General features: G+C 39.3%; 1 protein-coding gene across 1 annotated transcript in view; it reads left to right on the plus strand.

The window, feature by feature from the left end:
• The window catches only part of UVSSA (UV stimulated scaffold protein A), a 59,299-nt gene extending 43,886 nt beyond the window's left edge, over positions 1-15,413 (plus strand). The window contains exons 10-13 of the mRNA XM_075056747.1: positions 1,397-1,580; positions 2,442-2,553; positions 7,729-7,912; positions 11,957-15,413. Coding sequence (XP_074912848.1) covers positions 1,397-1,580; positions 2,442-2,553; positions 7,729-7,912; positions 11,957-12,050 — 574 coding nt within the window. The 3' untranslated portion in view covers positions 12,051-15,413. The remainder of the gene's footprint in view (positions 1-1,396; positions 1,581-2,441; positions 2,554-7,728; positions 7,913-11,956) is intronic.
• The last annotated feature ends 1,905 nt before the right edge of the window (positions 15,414-17,318 follow it).

Raw genomic sequence — 17,318 nt, forward strand, 5'->3', positions numbered from 1 at the left:
TCAGGCCCACTAAAGTAATTCTTTAAGTATTGGCTTATGTGCTTTGCTGAATTGAGATCATTGTGATTAGTGAAGCCAGTGTTCACGTATATATGGCTCTACAGTCTACAGAAGGCAAAGTCTCAGAAGTAGGAATGACATCCAAGGATATTAATGAGTGAGAGGAATTGGATATGGATAGAGAAAATCCTCTCAAATCAGTCTGGGACTGATTGGGTGGAAGAGCTATGTGGAAGAAAGGGATTGTGAAGTGTCCTTTATGAATTTTAAGTCCTTATCAAGACATCTGTCATCTAGATATCTCCATTTTGCTTGTAATAAGCAGCAGACATGCAGGCTGGAATTTTTTTTGCTTAGTTTAGCTGTATTTTTTTTTTGTTAACTTCGTATTTCCTTAAATTTGGGATAGGATTGTTGTTGTTTAACTTCAGATGTCTTGAAGTTGGATATCTAAGCTTAAGCTGGTCACCTTAATTTCTTTTCATGATCAGGAGAAAGAAACATTTACCATCAGAGGGATAGTCATTGCATCCTAAGATTAGCATCTAAAATGAGTCAGGTAATTACTGTCTGGGGTTGCCTCATTCTCATTGTAGTCTATTGGCAGCCTAGGGAGGCTAAAATGAAACTATATGAATATTGTTGAGAAAATTTGAAAGTACTACATCACCCAAGGGTCCTTGCTCCCCTTCTCTCCCACTCCCATGTGCACTGATGTGGTACTAATCTTTCTTGTATACTTGCCTATATGTATCTGTAAATATAGGTAAGATCTCTCTGATTTTAAAATAGATTTTCAATGGATTACCTTAATTTCCTAGAGGAACACACCGTAAGTTTCTCAGACTTATGCACACTGTATAGGAGGTCGTGGAAGAAAGGATCTCTCTAAGGTGTTTGCTCTCTTCCTTGGTCTCAGTATATTGCAACATACTCTGATTTCAGCTCCTGCTTCTCTGCTGTTACAGGAGTACAGCTACCAGCAATAAGATCAGAAAAGTTAAGATCAAACTGTTTCCTCCTTGATTTATCTTCTGTGTTTAATCATAGAAGTATTTTGTTATGAAGAATGTTAACTACAGAATTACAAGGTTACTCACTGGAACTGGATATTGGATAACTGACTCTGAATGTCAGATCATGAGCTAGAGCTAAGACTTGTAATAGGTTAGCAGGTTAAACAAGAAATCAATACTAGACAGGCTTTGGTGATATTTTAAAAACATCTTCATAATACAGGAGTCCTAAGAAAGAACGGTAGATTCCTAGTTTTTTCCAATTCACTAGTAAATTTTCCCTTCCTTTACATGTAAGTTTACCACAGCATGATATTGGCATCTTTATGTGCTTTCTTACAACTTTGTCTGTGTATAATTTTCATTCATTGTTTTCCCAGATTTACTTCTGAGCATCGATTTTGGGCACCCAGTGAAGTAGAGGAAGAGGTGGAAAATAAAGAAATAACTGAAATGTTAAAAACTAGATACATAACATTTGCTGGCAAATTTGAACCGGTGAAACATAAATGTCGAGCACCAAAGCCTGATGGAAGTCTGTGTGAAAGACAAGATCGGATTAAGGTGGGCACCAAGTTACATAACACCCAGGATATGTGCTATACGGAGAAGATCTCGTTAAAACATGTCCATAAAAGTGTATTTCACATTGTAAATATAGCTCAAGGGAGTGGAAGAAAATTGTGTCTGGAGAAGTTTGCTGTTAATGTGTGCTTCATATGGGAAGCATCTTTTTGGTAAGGAAGCTGTAAACATTTAAGGAACTCTCAAATATCTTTGGCATTCATCATAGGTATTTATATTTTATTTATTACTGTGATATATGAATACCTGGCAGTAAAGCAGAGACAGTTAGTTGATTGCTGAAAAGTTTTCCTCATTTAGAGGCATATTTGATACTAACTGTTTTTAGAAACTTGGGTGTTTGAGGAGCAAAGAGATTTTATTTACAAATTAGGTTTTATGAAAGCTAAATCCTACACAGCCTTCAATTATGAGCCCTATTGAGCAGAAATACTTTGCTTAAATACTTTGTTGCAATATCCCTGTTCTTCCTGTATTATTTGAGATTGAAGGATCTGAATGCACTAAAATACTTTAAATGGGATTGTTACAGGATAGGGATATAGTATAAACAACATACGACACAGCATTGGTGCCCTTGTTCCAGACTTGACAGAGTGTGCAACCTGGCATCTTGAAATTGGATATTCATACCACAAAGAGCTTATTTCTTTGAGATTCTGAATATATTAAACACATGATGTTTATGGGATCCTGGTGCTTTCTAAGGGGGACTGGGAATCAAGCATAGAGTTTTGTTGCTTGATTCCAGTGTCTGGCTTTAAGCTATGTTGAATAACATGTAAGCATTTTCTTTTCATTCAGAAGTTTTGAGGTGGTTTTTCCTCTTTCTTTCTGAAGTGCCCTTTCCATGGAAAGATAATTCCTCGGGATGAATCTGGGATTCCCATTAATGCGGAGGACAGAGCCAGAGAAGAAAAGATGCGGTTTGAGAAGCAAGCAGCTCAGCCAGGTTTGTGTCTGCATGGCATTTAAAAAAAAAAAAAAAAAAAAAAAATTAGACAGAGGTGGGAGATAAGCTTCAAATGTAAGTGTGATATCTTTATTGTGTATATATATAGTATACAATATTTACAATATCTACAATGTATTTACAATCCATACAATAATTGTATATATTGTATCTATATATTTCATATATAGCTACAGTCTATTGTATCTACATTGTATCTACATTGTATCTCTATATTGTATATATTATATCTCTATCTAGATACAGTGTAAATACAAGGTGGGCAACAATCTCAGTATACAGTTGGGCAACAAATGTGACAGGCTTTATGAAGGAAGAGAGCCGATTCTTCTGTTGCTAAAGGCACAGGTTGAGATCTACAGAGCTCGGCCATATTTCCGTTTTGCTCCTAACCACATCCTCTCATTAAATTCCTGTTGATTTTAATTTGCAGATCATTTGCAGTGATTTTTGCTTATGTGGTAAATATGGATGCATGTGTACTCAGAATAAGGTTAACATTGCCTTTGTTCTTTATTTCCAATAGTTATCATAAAGTTCCTAACACTTCTCAGACAGATGAATTATAGCCTTTATCTTAAGGAACATGTTTATTAAGGACAATTAAACCTAGTTCTTGGGAAATGCTTGACAGTAACTGTTCCCATGCTTCTGAAAAGAAGTCATCTAATCTTGCTGGTCCCTGGCAGTTGTGATTTATGTAATGTAATGATAATATTATTGGTATCACTGTGTTACCACGATTATTGACAGAGTGGGGTTTTTTTTGTCACAATGCAGGAACTTGTTTTTCCTATATCTATTCATATCTATCGTATTCCGTATTTCCTATATCTACTCACTTACTACTTGTGTTTTAGAAGGTGAATTCTTGGCCTTGTTATACTATGCATCTGTGCAGCATCTCTAGAAAATACTCTGAACTAGGGAAGCCCTCACCTTGGGCTTTATTGGCATTATAACTAGTCTGGATGTTCTAATAGGTGTGATGTTTGTGATGGGCTTGAGGAAGGGAACAAGCAGACCTGTGCTATTTAATTGTTTACATGTTACTGTGCAATACTCTGGGTTTTGTTTTTAAACAATGGGGATGGGCAACAAAACTAATAGCCTTCTCCTTGCATCCTGGCTGCTGCTTTCAGATGTGGAGGGAAGGCTCATCCTTCCCCAAGATTATTTGGGCATTTTTAGCCAGGATAAAGCTCTGGACTGCCAGTTAAGGAATGCAGGCATTGAGAAAGACATCAAGCAATGAATACACAGGCAGAAAGAATTCCAAGGCAAATAAGAGACTTTTTTGCAGTAGTGCAACTAAACCTCATTAGTGATGGACAGAAGGTAGATGTTCATAGAGTGCTGGGGGGACTGCAACCAGGAAGCTACTGGAAGTTGATGGACTGCAAAGGAACATGGGAGAGAGAGATCTATCCAGCAAAGACATAGTGTATAATTAGAGGGGACAGATTTGTTTTCAAAGCTTTTATTTAATCTGCCTTCCTCCAGAAGGTCTTAGTTTTCTCTGGTTTAAGTTATTTATTCTAGGTGAGTATTCTGCTTTCTAATTAAACTTACCCATAGGCTTTATCATTTTGATAACTTGTAGTATACTCCCTTTAAAGAGTTAGTTCTCTTTTTAAGCTCTGACTCGGTATTTCACCAGTTTCACAGTCATATATATTGTTAATGAGGCTACTAAACCTTCCATGAAATCCCTTCAGAGCATAATGAACAGCTGTTGATCTGTTATCCAAAAAGGTCTATGTCAGATGAATGTGCATTTAAACATACCATTGCCCAACCAACCGAGTTTCCTTTAGTACTGCTTTGGCTATCTTTGAGTGACTGTGCTTGGCGATTACCAGCACCACACAAATGCAGCAGTTACTGAACACCTTCTGGTATTTGCATGTGTCGAGAAGTGCTATGTTTGTAGGCGGTTTCCATCCTTGTCCAGGTGGAGTGAAGTGCTCTAAACTGGCATCCAGCCAACAGCATGGGCACAGCTGGACTGTCACAGCGAAACCAGGGCAGGGGTGTGGATGTTGTGCTAAAAAGGACAGTTCCCAACTTAGTTATGACAAACTAAAACGAGCAAATTAAACTACCAGGTGTTCTTGAGGGACTAGTTTCAAACTAGAAACTAATATTCTGGTATATAAAACACTTGCACTGAAAAAATATTGATTTTTTTTTTTTCTCCCCCCTGTGAAACTGCCATTGCTTGAGGCTAGACATAATATTTATTTTTATTACAGTGTCAGCTTGGTGTTGTTAGAGGCTTCTCACCTCTGGCCCACAAGGATGTGTATGTTAGTCCCAAACCAGTTTTGACATTGCTGCATTGCATTATTGAGAGCCGTTGTTAAGCTGAGATGTCATACAAAGGTCCATCCCGTCTGTCTGGGGAGATACTGAACAAGCTATGGCACTTAATTTATTGGACAAAGCCATACAGGTTTCTAAAGCCATACGTATACCAGATGTCACTAAATACTTCTATCTGCTGCTTTTTGTTGCTTTCTTTTTTTCTGTGACTCACTATTTTTATATTTCTTTTATAATATTTTCATCAACCTTTTAAAATGGTCTTTTGCTTGTTCGTTTTGGGCTTGTGGTTTGGGGTGGGCATTTGGTTGGTTTGCATTGGGGTTTGGTTTTTTTCTTACAAAGGACTTGAAGCAAGTCTAAGCAGCACTGCTATGGAAAACATACAAGTGGGAACCCACTCTGTACAGTAAGTACTTCGGTTTTCCAATTGACAACATCATTTGCTAATGGCGACAGTTTGAAAAATTTTGAAAAAACATTAAAATTTGGGGATCAGTTGCATGGTTAAATTGCACCAAAATTCTTCCTACATCTTTTTCCTGTTGGATAGTGGGTTTATTTTCATCCTTGTGCGATTGAAGGGGAGGTTTGTGTGATAATGACTATGTTTTGACAACACTGTCATTGTTATTATGGAGCATTTTTTAACTTAGTGTAAAATTTTAAACTCTAGCTAATGTCCACAAAATGGTGCTTTGGGCTCTTCAGTCCTGAAACAATGAATCAGGTGGGATTACGCTGACCTGCTAATCTGCAGTGTTCATCCTTTTCCAATAGTTCGCACACAGGAGCAAATTAAGTGCCTATTTTTTGTGTCAGCCCTGAAGAGTATCTGGTTTTTCAGCCCTTAGTGACTTGTTAACAAACAGGTATCAGGACAGGCTGGTGAAGGCAGGCCGCTGGCCAGTCAGATGTGAAATAGCATCTCTTTACTAACTACAGTATTGATTCCCGCCTACCCTTGCAAACTGTGTAATTTTCTTTTCCCTGCTGCTAAACTCAGTAACAATGTATGAAGAGCTTTAGGGGCCCATCAATGCTCAAAAAGGCTGCTCTTCCCTGGCATTCTATTGATTTTTCTCAAAGGCTTTTAAATTGCTCCTTCATTTTACTCAAATGCTCATTTCATCTCTACTGGATGCCGGCATTTTTTCGTTGTGTTTAAACAATTGCTCCATTCACTGGGTTCCTAAACTGTGACGCCTTCTTATTACTGGGAGATAAACTGTTTAGACAGTTTTCCTTAATCTTGGATTAATCGTTCCTGTATCTGAATTGTGCTGTTCTGTATTCCTTCACTTCAAAAAAAAAAAAAAAAAAGAAAAAAAAGTCTGTGAGGTCTTATGATCTATCAAGTATATGTGTTCTGTTTTCTCTCTCTATGCTTCTCCTGCTCAGTTCTTGCACAGCTTCATTTTTTTTCTCATGCTTTTTGGTGTGTTGGATTTTAATCTGTCCTTGCTTTCACGTATCATAGTAGGTTAGATCGAACCTTTCCTTGGAAAATTGCTCTGGTATTCCTGAGCACTGTGTTCTTAAGTTGAGGACATTGCCTCTGACTTTCCTGAAATGTTGTTACCAATATTTGTCACACTCAGTGACCATCTTGGTGTATACGTGAAATTGTTATAGTAGTTTAAGACTGTTTATTTTTCTCTGTCTACATAGATGTTAAAAAAGGGTAGTAGACATTTGGTGTTACAATTTCTGTAGGCAAGAAAGGCAGACTGACATATGGGAAACTATATGACAAATGACTGGCAATTACTGGTTGTTAAAATACAGGGTTCTGGCATTTATGCTGAGTTTGGACCATGTTACTCTGAAGTAGTGCTTGCCACATTTTTTTCCAACCCATATGCTCAAAGTCTTTCTAATGCAATGCCATTTTTCTAAATTTCCCCTTGAAGGTCTCCATCCTCTAGCCACATTTTTACTTTCTACTTTGTACTATGTTACCTCATTCTGATATGCAAGACTTTATATTAAAGGTGAAAGACCACGGCTTCCTCAAAGAGTTTACGGTCTAAATTGTTCATGCTTTTTCTTGTGGTGGCATCTATGAACAGATTTCATTTACAGTGTATGGTTGGATTCTGAAGCATTAATATTTTGATAAAACTGTAAAACAGGCTTTTGATGAGATAAATTAACTCTTGTGCTATTGTCAAGAGAATAAAATTGATTTAGATAATTAAACTGAGGAATTGTGGGATACTTAAAAGGTAGTATCTTTTTCAGATGCAAAATTGGGCTCGTGGCAACAGGGACATGTTGTCTAATTCAAGAATGCTGTTTAGGTGTCAGATACCGCTTCATGTTTTGAAGTAAATATGATTCTTTGATGCAGAAAAGTTACAGTGTCATCACCCCTACTCTGCTCAAAAGTTGACATATTCCATTTGGGGGGGGGGTGTTTTTAAGCTTATTCAGAATTTATTTCTGGAAATAAGTTCCTCAGCTACGTTGTTGGCATTTTGTTCAATTTCTAAATAATAATCTCTGTGTTTATGTCACCTTTCCTACATGGAATAGTTCCCTTGGAATTTTGCTACTGTGCTACTGCGAAAACTTGACTTAAGTCTTCCTACAGAACAGTTTTGTCTACAGCAGCTAATAATAGGTAGTAACCCTGGACTGGCAGGGCTTTTTCATCAAGATCTGTCATTTTGGCTAACTGCTTTATCCTCCCCTTCCTTTGTGTATGCAACTTACAGCACAGTGAGTCTGCCCTCGCCTAGCGGTGTCAAGAACCTGTACCTTAGGAGACTGCAAATTCCACCTGGGTTTGGAGTTTCAAAGTGCATGCTTTTTTCTTTTACACAGAGTGGCGAGATCCAGAATTCATGAGAGAAGTTGAAGCAGCTACAGGAGTGGATCTTGGTTCCTCTAAAAATAATGGAAAAGGAGGGAAAAAGAAAGGGAAGAAGAAAAAATATCCAAATCTGACAGACCTGAAGCAGCAGGCTGACACTTCTCGTTCTCGGCTTGAGAAGAAAGTCTTCAATAAGTAAGACGCTTATGTTCTCTAAAGCCTGTGAAATTGCTGTTTCCCTTTGTTTCAGTGGTACTTTCTGTTTCTACATTAACATGCACTTACTAAACAACTTTCTTCACTAACTTCAGAGCACAAATACCTTCCATATCTCTGGAGGGTAAAGAGTAGAAGGTACTGATGACCAAAGTTATTTCTTTGAGAGTAATTTTCATCTAATTTACAAAATTTCCCTATGAAAGATTTTTTTTCCGTCCTTCTCAATTTTTTTTTTTAATCCTATAATTGCTATAGTGGCTTCTCTGGATGATCATTTATTAATCACATGGATGCTGCTTTATGCATACAAGTAGTACCGGATCTGGAAAGAAGATGATGCGTTCAGAGTGACACAGCTTACAGCGTCAGACACACTGTAGTAGTGTACGTGGAGTGAAAATGAAGTTTTTCCTTTTGAAAGCCTAAGATGGGCTATCCTGAGCAGAACTTCAATTAATAAAAGGATCTGTCAAACCCTTGGCTTTTGGCATGTAACACTGTCTTGACAGTTGCCCTTGAGCCTCTGGTGTATGCTCAGAGACCTTCCCAAACTTTTGACTGCTGCCTGGGCTTCCTTTGTACTTTCTCTCACTCTTGCCTATACTAAATTGCTAGCTGGGCCTGATGCAGTGCCTTCCAATCCAGTATGTACACACAGTGATTCCTTCCTGTGTAATTATTCAGTGATACACTGCCATTGCATTTTTCTCCTCCTTTACTGAGAATGCATTCAATTGGCTAAGAAAAACATTTGGATCCTTGTGTTATGGTCCTTGCTCACTTAACCCCTGCTGTCTTTTGTAAATGTCAAGGACTGGAACCTGCTGCACGTCTCTTGTCAGTGTAAGAGTTTGAAGATGATTATTCCCTGTACCAGAGGCATGTGGACACAGTATTCTTCCCGTGATGGTGCTGTTTCTATATGTCTCCCTTTCCTCTCAGCACATGTGCAAACAGTAGCTCTTGGCCTACCTTTAGCTCGAGAAGAAACTGTTTGGATGGCATTGGCATCTAGACATGTCGAACAAAGGTGTGTCTGTGAGTTATGTAGACGTATGTGAATTAACTTTAAAGCAGGCATGCTAGCTCAGGTGGAAGTGGGAGCCTACCAACCCACCAAGCTGAATGGGTTTTAGAACGTATAGCAGCTCCACATGTCCACTCTGTTATGCCTTTTCTGATATCTAGTCTCGGCTAGATGTGGCTGCAACATAAATTTGCCTAATCATGCTCTGGTCTTTATCAAATGGGAAGTAGCTGCAGATATTTAAAGAGTTTCACATGTCAAAATGAAGTAGTCAAGGAGAGTGAAAAGTGTAAAGTTGTCAAATCAAAAAAGCAAAATTATTATTATTATAAAATCATTAATGGTGGGTTATTCACTAAGCATACTGGATGAGTTGAACAGCATCCAAAGCACAATATTTGTTTAAACTCTATTTTCCCTTTTCTGATGTAATTGTTACAATAACAAAGCCAAATCCACATTGCTTTTAGTTACAGAACTAACATGTCTTCTGTGAAATTCTCATATCGCCTGATCTTAGTTAGAAGTCAAAGACATACAGTTCTAATGATCAGAATTTCCTATCAACTTTAACAAAATAAATTTAAAAAGCTGTTTTTGGTTTACTGTGGTTTGTGCTAATGATTTTGAGTGTGTGTTAGTGCCAGGCATAGGGAATCAAACCTGTCATGTTTTAATAGGTTTCATGCTTTGCAGCACTAAGCAAGATGATAACCTTGGCTCCTTATAACAACCCCAAATTACTTGAAACGTATAGGTGATAAACCCAGGCTCTAGTCTGCCAATAAAGTTAAGTGAAATTGCACACAGATCATCAAAGTGGGATCTCATTTCATTTACAGTATCACACAATCCAGTGGTGCTAATGTAAAACCTACATGACATGAAAGTGTCAAGGCCACTCTGCACTGCTAAAGGCTCACTTTTCTCCTACCAATTAGGCAATATTTGAAGTGCAAAACCATGACCACATTTTCCTTACTCTGGTAACTTTATTGGCAGAATTTTGTTAAAAGTATACCTCTTCCAAGGTGTTTTTTCGAATGTTGGTTTTCATTACAGTTGCTGCTGAGAAAATCTTTAACCTCACCATTTAGAAGCATTATTAAGAAGTATCCTCTGTTTTCAGATGTTTCAAAATGGCTTTTGAAATGAAGCTGTTACAGAGAGCAGTTAGCTAAAACAGAAGTCAACTTGCCTCTCAGAGATAACCACAGGAGCAGAGCTGGAATAGTGTGTAGGGCTTGATCCTGAAAAAGGCTGGTGCACACTACCAGGTGGATGTCTTGCCTTCATTTTACTGCACAGCCTTCAAGCATCTTCAGCAGTGACAAAGGTAGACAGTGACAACATAGTGTCTAACAGCACTAGACTTGAAACCATCCGCTTTGCGCGATGGAACTTCCCAACTGCATTTCTGATGTAGAAATCAAAGGAGACATCAATCAGTGCCATGTTCTTAAATGGGCCCTCAAACCAAGCCCTTAGCTGGTATACCTCCCAGGTTGGCAGAGCATCCAGGTCTTTACAGAGGTGTGGTAGGAGATAACTTCCTTCTTCGTAAACAGAGGCAGGGTGACATCTGAGCACACCTGCAAATACCAGCCTCAGATTTTCTGACCTTTTGTGCTAGAGGTACCTACAGTAACCAATAAAGATGGGAACGCTAGAATCCAGCAAAGAACAAAATTACCTAGGCAAGAGGCACTCAGCTGTGCACAACAGCTACCGTAAGTTTCTGTGGGGGCAGATGTATGCAACGGAGCATTCTCTTGACTTCTGCTACTGCCTTTCTTCTGCTTTCTTACCCCTCTGGAATCATGAATGCACTCATCTGCCTTACCAGTTAAAGGATATATAGTATGCCTTTTATGAGAATCTCCAGTTCCTATTCATGCTGTCTAGTCATCATTTTCCTCACCCTCAAAATCTTGGCTGTGTGATCTTCGCTCAAAAGTTTGTGGAGGGAAAAAAATGCAGGTGTCTTCATTCAGCCATTCAAAAGCAGAGCAGTCACTCCCAAAAGAAGAGAAATCTCTGGGTACCATCTTTACTGAGAGGAAACAATGGCAGCAAATAAAGAGCAGCAACATGGGGGCAAACCCTCATCAGATTTAGGAGCACCAGAAAGCCTAAGAGCTCCCAAGTTTATTCCTTTATTTCCTTTTTTAATCTAAAAGAGCCTTCTTCAAGCACAGCAGGCACTGCAGAGGGCTCGGCTAAAATGCTTGCCCATCATGAGGTAGCAGAGATCCCATTCCACTTTATATAAGAATACGGTATTGGACATACTGTCCCACCTGTGCTAAACTCCCAAGTACTTAGCTGTTCTGCAGCAGTAATTTACCTCTCTGCATAGAGATCCATGACAATCTCTAGTGTCTTCCTAAAGTAGTGTTGTCCTTGTGGATTAAATAGTTGCTGCTCAGGAATGGGAATGCTGCTGGTGTGAGCAAAAGAGTCTTACTCTGCCCACAGCTGATGAAATGGGTTTTTAGTAACCTGTGAAAGGAAAGTAGCTAAATGAGTTATAGTTACATGAACCGAACAGCAAGCCCTTCCCTCACAAAAACATTCTAGATTCTGCAAGTCAGATTTCATAAGGGTTTCTGAGTGTTAGTTTTTTTAGATACTGTTAGATGCTTTTAGTTATTTTTTTTTCCCCCGAGAGCAGTTAGGTGCTTTTGAAAATCAAACTTGCTATGTGTGACTGTCAGAAATAATGCTAAGAGGGTCGAATGCACAGCCGTTAAACTGAAAGACTTTAATTTGTTTATTCCTGTTAATAAAGTCATTGCTGAATTAAACTATTTGTATTGCTGCAGCTAATTTAGTTAACAAGACAAATTTGTTCAGCCTCATCAGTGCAGTGTTCAGAAGCCTGGTAGTGATTAATCATAGTTCATTTTTTTGTCCCCAGCATTCATAAACATTCTCTGAGATTGTGTAGAATCAACAAAATTGTTTTTATTATTTTTTTGTTTCTCTTTCAGAGGTGCTATGAAACGGGTGGTGAAAGCAATGAACCGAGTGGACCAAAGAAAGCACGAGAAGTTTGCCAACCAGTTTAACTATGCACTGAATTAAATTGTTGATCATCTTTAACCTTCATTTTGTTACAAGAGGGCAACTGCACAAAACCTGTATCACAGATCTTCATATTTACACTAAAATACTGTGCTAGGTGCATTTTTACTGGGGTAATTTTTTAATTTGTTTTCAACTTTAACTTATTTGATAATGAATATTAATTTTGGCAAAGATATGGTGGTATAGAATGAAATGCATTTTACAAGTTGATAATTATTTGAAATGTAGATGAAATAGAGCATGTTGTATGACTTGTACATAATCTGGGTAATATGTTCAAGTTTGGGGTTTTTTTCCTTCCTAAGGGACTCATGTAATTTATACCTCCTTTGCCAACATGTGTGTTGTAATTTGCCTCCACTTTCATGCCTTCAGAAAAAAGATGCCTTAGAAACACTTAGATTTCTACCAGAGATAGCAACACACAGAGTATTTGCTCAGCCTACAACTCTAGAAGGTGTACCACATCAAGCAGCAGAGTGATTCCTGCAGTACCTCTAAGACTTCTTGTGTACACATTAAAAAAAAATCCAAATCAACTGATGCCTTCAGGTAATGAATGGAGTAGAGTTTGATTTCAGCAAACTGAAATCCAGGAACTAATTCAAACTTGATAGCTGTGGCACTAGTGGAGAAGCTGAAATGACAAAGGTCATCCTGGTCTGCTGCTTGTCTTCCCAAGATGGTATCCCAGTGTCTTTCAGAACTGTAGCTGGAGAGCATGCTGTGAAAGTTTGTAGAGATACTCAGAATGTGCTATAGTTTAACTGATACTAAAAAGCTCCAGTACAAAGCAAAAGTATGAGGTTTTAAAAATCATTCAAGTGTCATACTGCACTACTGAACTGCCTAGCTTGAATTGGTTAAAATTACATCAGACTCAAGCCTGAGAGAGTGCTTAGTCACTCAGCTGTTGGAGGTCTTTCCTCATGCATCAAGAGACTGTAAGGCTTTAAAAAAGGAGAAAATTTAAACTCCTCAGTGTAGTTTCTGACCACCTCATTCAAAAGCTAATTTACAGTTCTGCCAAATACCTTTTGACTTGCAGAAGTACAGCTTAGAAGACAATTAATGCTGAATCTTGATAGTTTATTTTGCAAGAGCTCTGCAGTTTGGAAGACATTTTCCTCTTCAACACAGGTATTTAGAAGATGTACTTCTAAACTACCAGAAATAAAATAATAGAGCCAGAATTTCAAAAGCCATCATCTGCTGCACTGGAAAGGAAAGCCACTTCTACTATCAGGCTAGCTAACTTAGTAGTGAAGGCTTCAGGTGAAAATGTAGACAAGGACAAACCAAGTTCATCACTAGGTCAGTTGAATCAAATGCTAAACTGATGTTATTTCTTATCAAGGATAAAGACAGACACAAAAAAAAACCCAAAACAAAACCAACACCACCACAACCCTGCACATTTGAATGTGATGTAGATCATTGGATGCTGGGATCGCAGAACAGTAAATGAAACTGTTTGATCTTGGAGATTAACATTCAAAAGAGCCGCAGAGGTCATCGTGCCACTATTCCAGAGATTCTTGAGCCTGCACAGACTGAAGGTGTTCATTCATAAGACATGTTTTCTCTCCGTGTAAAAACAGTGGGCATTTATATTGTGCAGTGGCACTTAACCCTTCTTTGCTGTGGATGTGAGATGTCAGCACTAGAAAATTTCCAGCAAACGGTAGGTGCACTTTACCCCATGGAGTTCCCATGTTGGGCCTTTAGTAAAATAAAAAAAAGCCCAAAGACCAAGATTGGAAAGGGAAATGGTAGAAATCTGTGAGAAAAGAGTGTGCTTAGCAAGTAATGCTCCATTATGACGCTACTCAGTCACATGAGTTCTAGAATTATCAGCTGAAACTTCCTATCTGGACCTGAGTGTCCAATCCACCTGATCCTATTGTGTGATCTATATGCTCCCCCCCTTTCTTTATTAAAAACACACATGCATACAAAAAGGTGTTTTTCTAGAATGCCTCTTTCATGCAGAAGGAGAATTTGCAGAATTAAGGTTTCCCAGCAAGTGACTTGGAGATGGCTAACTCGGACACAGGTGCATGGACTTTGGACCAGGTTAGTGATAACCTTTTTTAGAGCTCTTCTACTTTTCTTTTTTTCTGGTCTTGTTGCAATAACTTTTTGTGTCAGGAGGGGAATATACCCAGTTGGATATGAGTTTTTTTGTTCCTCTTTCTGCCTTGAAGTAAGAAAGACCATAGATTCTTCATAGGAGAATGTGTTAAACACCCATTCACTGTAGCACTGCCTTTGTGCTAGCCTGACCTCTTACCAGCATGCATCTGCCCCTCATCCAGTGTTTGAGAAACCCATGCTTCCCATCCCATGTTAATGATTGCCTCATTTAATCAAATGATTTCTCTACAAGGGCAATTCAGCATATATACACAGAACAGGTCTTGAATTTTGCCACATTAAGCATTCTCATTAGACCTGGTCAGACATAATTTAGAGGATTCAGGGAGCTTTCTCCTTTTCCTGGGTTTATCTGTAGCTCTGCTAGAGGAAAATTTTTAAAAAGGCACCTATCTCCAAAGATCCAGCATACCTTCATTAGATAGAAATCCTTTTAAGTTCAAAAGAAATCAATCTACTTCTTAGATACATCACACCTCTTTGCGCTTCACTTTACTTACAGCAGTTTACAAATTTGAGGTCTCTGAGCTCACCAGCTATTCAAACATGTTAGTTGCTAAACTGTGTGACATTCCTGCTGGAATTTTTCTATTCCTGTCCTCAGGGCTTCTGGGAAAAAAATAAATACAAGTATCATTCGTATCATCTCTGCTGTGTGGGGTTTTGTTGCTTTTTTGGTTTTTTTTGTAACTCACTCAAACACCTTTGCAGTTGTACTATAATATACTTCTTACTGGGGATACTGCATATGATTTCCAAGTACCTAAACACCTTGGCTGATTTGGCCCTTGGAGCGTTGTTAAGGTGAATAGTTGTAATATAGGTTGAATATTCTGTATTTCTAAAGGACATGGTAACTCTGAGCTGAAGTGAGCAGTGCTGATGCATATGTCATCCTTTTATAACTAGTGCTGTTTCAGTGGTGAAACAAGGACTGAAAGCAAAGACTTGTCCACGGTTATTCTTATGTGAGCATACGGTTGCATCTCGGAAGTAAAAGCCTGGAAGGAAAAGTCTACAGCGTGTAGCAATTTAGAGCTCTTTAAGGTTGGAGTGAAGGGTCTGGCCCTCTAGCACGACGCAGTTACTGGCATAAGTGAGCTTGGTATGGAGTTTGTGAGCAGGGCTTCTGAATAAAAGCAATCCTTCAGCACATCCCCTCTGAAGTTACTGAGGCAGAATGATGGGTTCATACTCTTTTTTTTGCATGATACCTTGCAATTTCATTTTCTCTAACCTTACTTGAGGCTTGGCTTTAGCAATTCAGGTCTGGCTGAAGATTTCTGTTAGAAAACTGTAACCCTTAAAAGCTCTTAGAAATTATGTTTAAAAGATTTGTTTGGGGATTGGTTGGGTTTGGGGGTTTTGTCTGGGTCTTTTCTGGAAGCAAGGCAGACACAGGATTTGTAAATGGTTCTCCATGGACAATACATCATGCCATGTAAAACAGTTTGCAGGTTGGGGAGGATATCAGTGAGTTCAAAGTGGACATTATTGAAAAAACATCTTTCTTTTGTGAAAAACAAAAAAGAAACCTGTTCCACTTAAAGTGGCCTAGCCAGAAGCAAGAAGAAGTATTGAATCTTGGGAACCCAGGCAGCAAAACCTCAATTCAGTATGTATCAAAATAGTTGAGCCGAGATAGCCATCTGGTGGTCTCTAGCACTCGTGCAAATAGCTGGCCATTTGTGCGGCTGTGTCTGTAGTTTGTCCAGTGCTATTAAACACATTAATGGTTTTAATTGTGGAAGTGATATAAATGTGTCTGTGGGTTATGCATCAGAAAAGGTGAGGACATCTGGATGTTACAGCAGTACTTAAGTGATGAAAACCGGTCATTTAAAACCATGCCTTTTCAAATGACACTACCATATAGGAAAACTTGGTGCCTTTAGAGTATAGTCTGACCACAGATAGTAGCAAATAGGCATAGAAAGGGACCTTCTGCAAACCGGCCCGAGAAGGGTCTAGGTGCCAAAAACTGTCCAAAACTGCAGCCCAAGAAATGCTTAGGTTTCCTGGGCCCCTAAGGGCCAGCTGCACTGGCCTTCCCACCTAGACCAGAGTTCTTGCTTAGGCCTAATAAGACCCAGGGAAAGAATTGTATGAGCACTTGAGAAGGCTTGATCTAGCGTGGATTTTCACACCTTGCCTAACACCCACCAAACACATACCTTTAACAAAATCACTGTTTTTAAATAGGCAGTGGCAATCGTAGTGCACGTAACAGCTATAATGCTGGAGCACGTGTTCAGGCGAGGTGGAGTTCCAGGTCCCTTCTCAGCCGAAGAGGTGGCAGTCCCATGTCCTGTCTCAAGAGAGAGCCCAAGCCACGGGTGACTTAAATGCAAGGGTGCTGGAAGGAGATGGTTCACATTACCAGTTCTCCTGTGGGAACTGAATCACAGTGGAGCCAAAAATGCTTCGTGTAGACTAGACAGAAGGTAAAAAAGAGCCTTCCAGATTACAGGCCTCAGACTGGGGCAAGGGAGGGCTGGATCTGGATCCTCGTTCCCTAGACACCTACCATTAAAAACACCACTGAGTTTCACAGCTTCAGGAAAGAGCTCCCTCATAGCAATTGTCACCAGCTAGAAGATCAGCCCTTAGGACCTCTTGGACACAAACCTGAGAGAAGGCTGTTACTCTGGTAACTACTGGAGAGAAATTTCTCCATATCTCTGTTTTGGGATGCACTGGGACAACTACGTTAAATAAAACCAAAACAATTAATTAACAACATCCTGCTCCTCGGTGAAAATAATACTTGAATTTGCATCTGGAAACATAAGAGTTCTGCCCCAAGCGGTGCTCGAGGAAAACTCCACAGTGCTGAGAGTGCGGAGCAAAGACAAGTCCATAGCAAGCTGAGAAAGAAAAAACAGGGTAGAGACTCTAGGCGTCAGGGAGAGGTGAGCCAGGAGCAGAAGGTGAAAACAAAAAGAGGCCATGGCCTTCCTGACAAGGGACACCATCCCACAGCACCCAAAGACAAAACCTAAGCCTGGTGACAGTTAACAGAGCCACCCAAAAGCGATTACCCAAAAGTCCACCCAGATAAAAGGCAGGCCTGAAGCCAAGTCAGCAAGGAAAGATCAAGGGGAGGGT

This window comes from Buteo buteo, chromosome 1 (genome assembly GCF_964188355.1).
Source record: "Buteo buteo chromosome 1, bButBut1.hap1.1, whole genome shotgun sequence".
Lineage (NCBI taxonomy): Eukaryota > Metazoa > Chordata > Aves > Accipitriformes > Accipitridae > Buteo > Buteo buteo.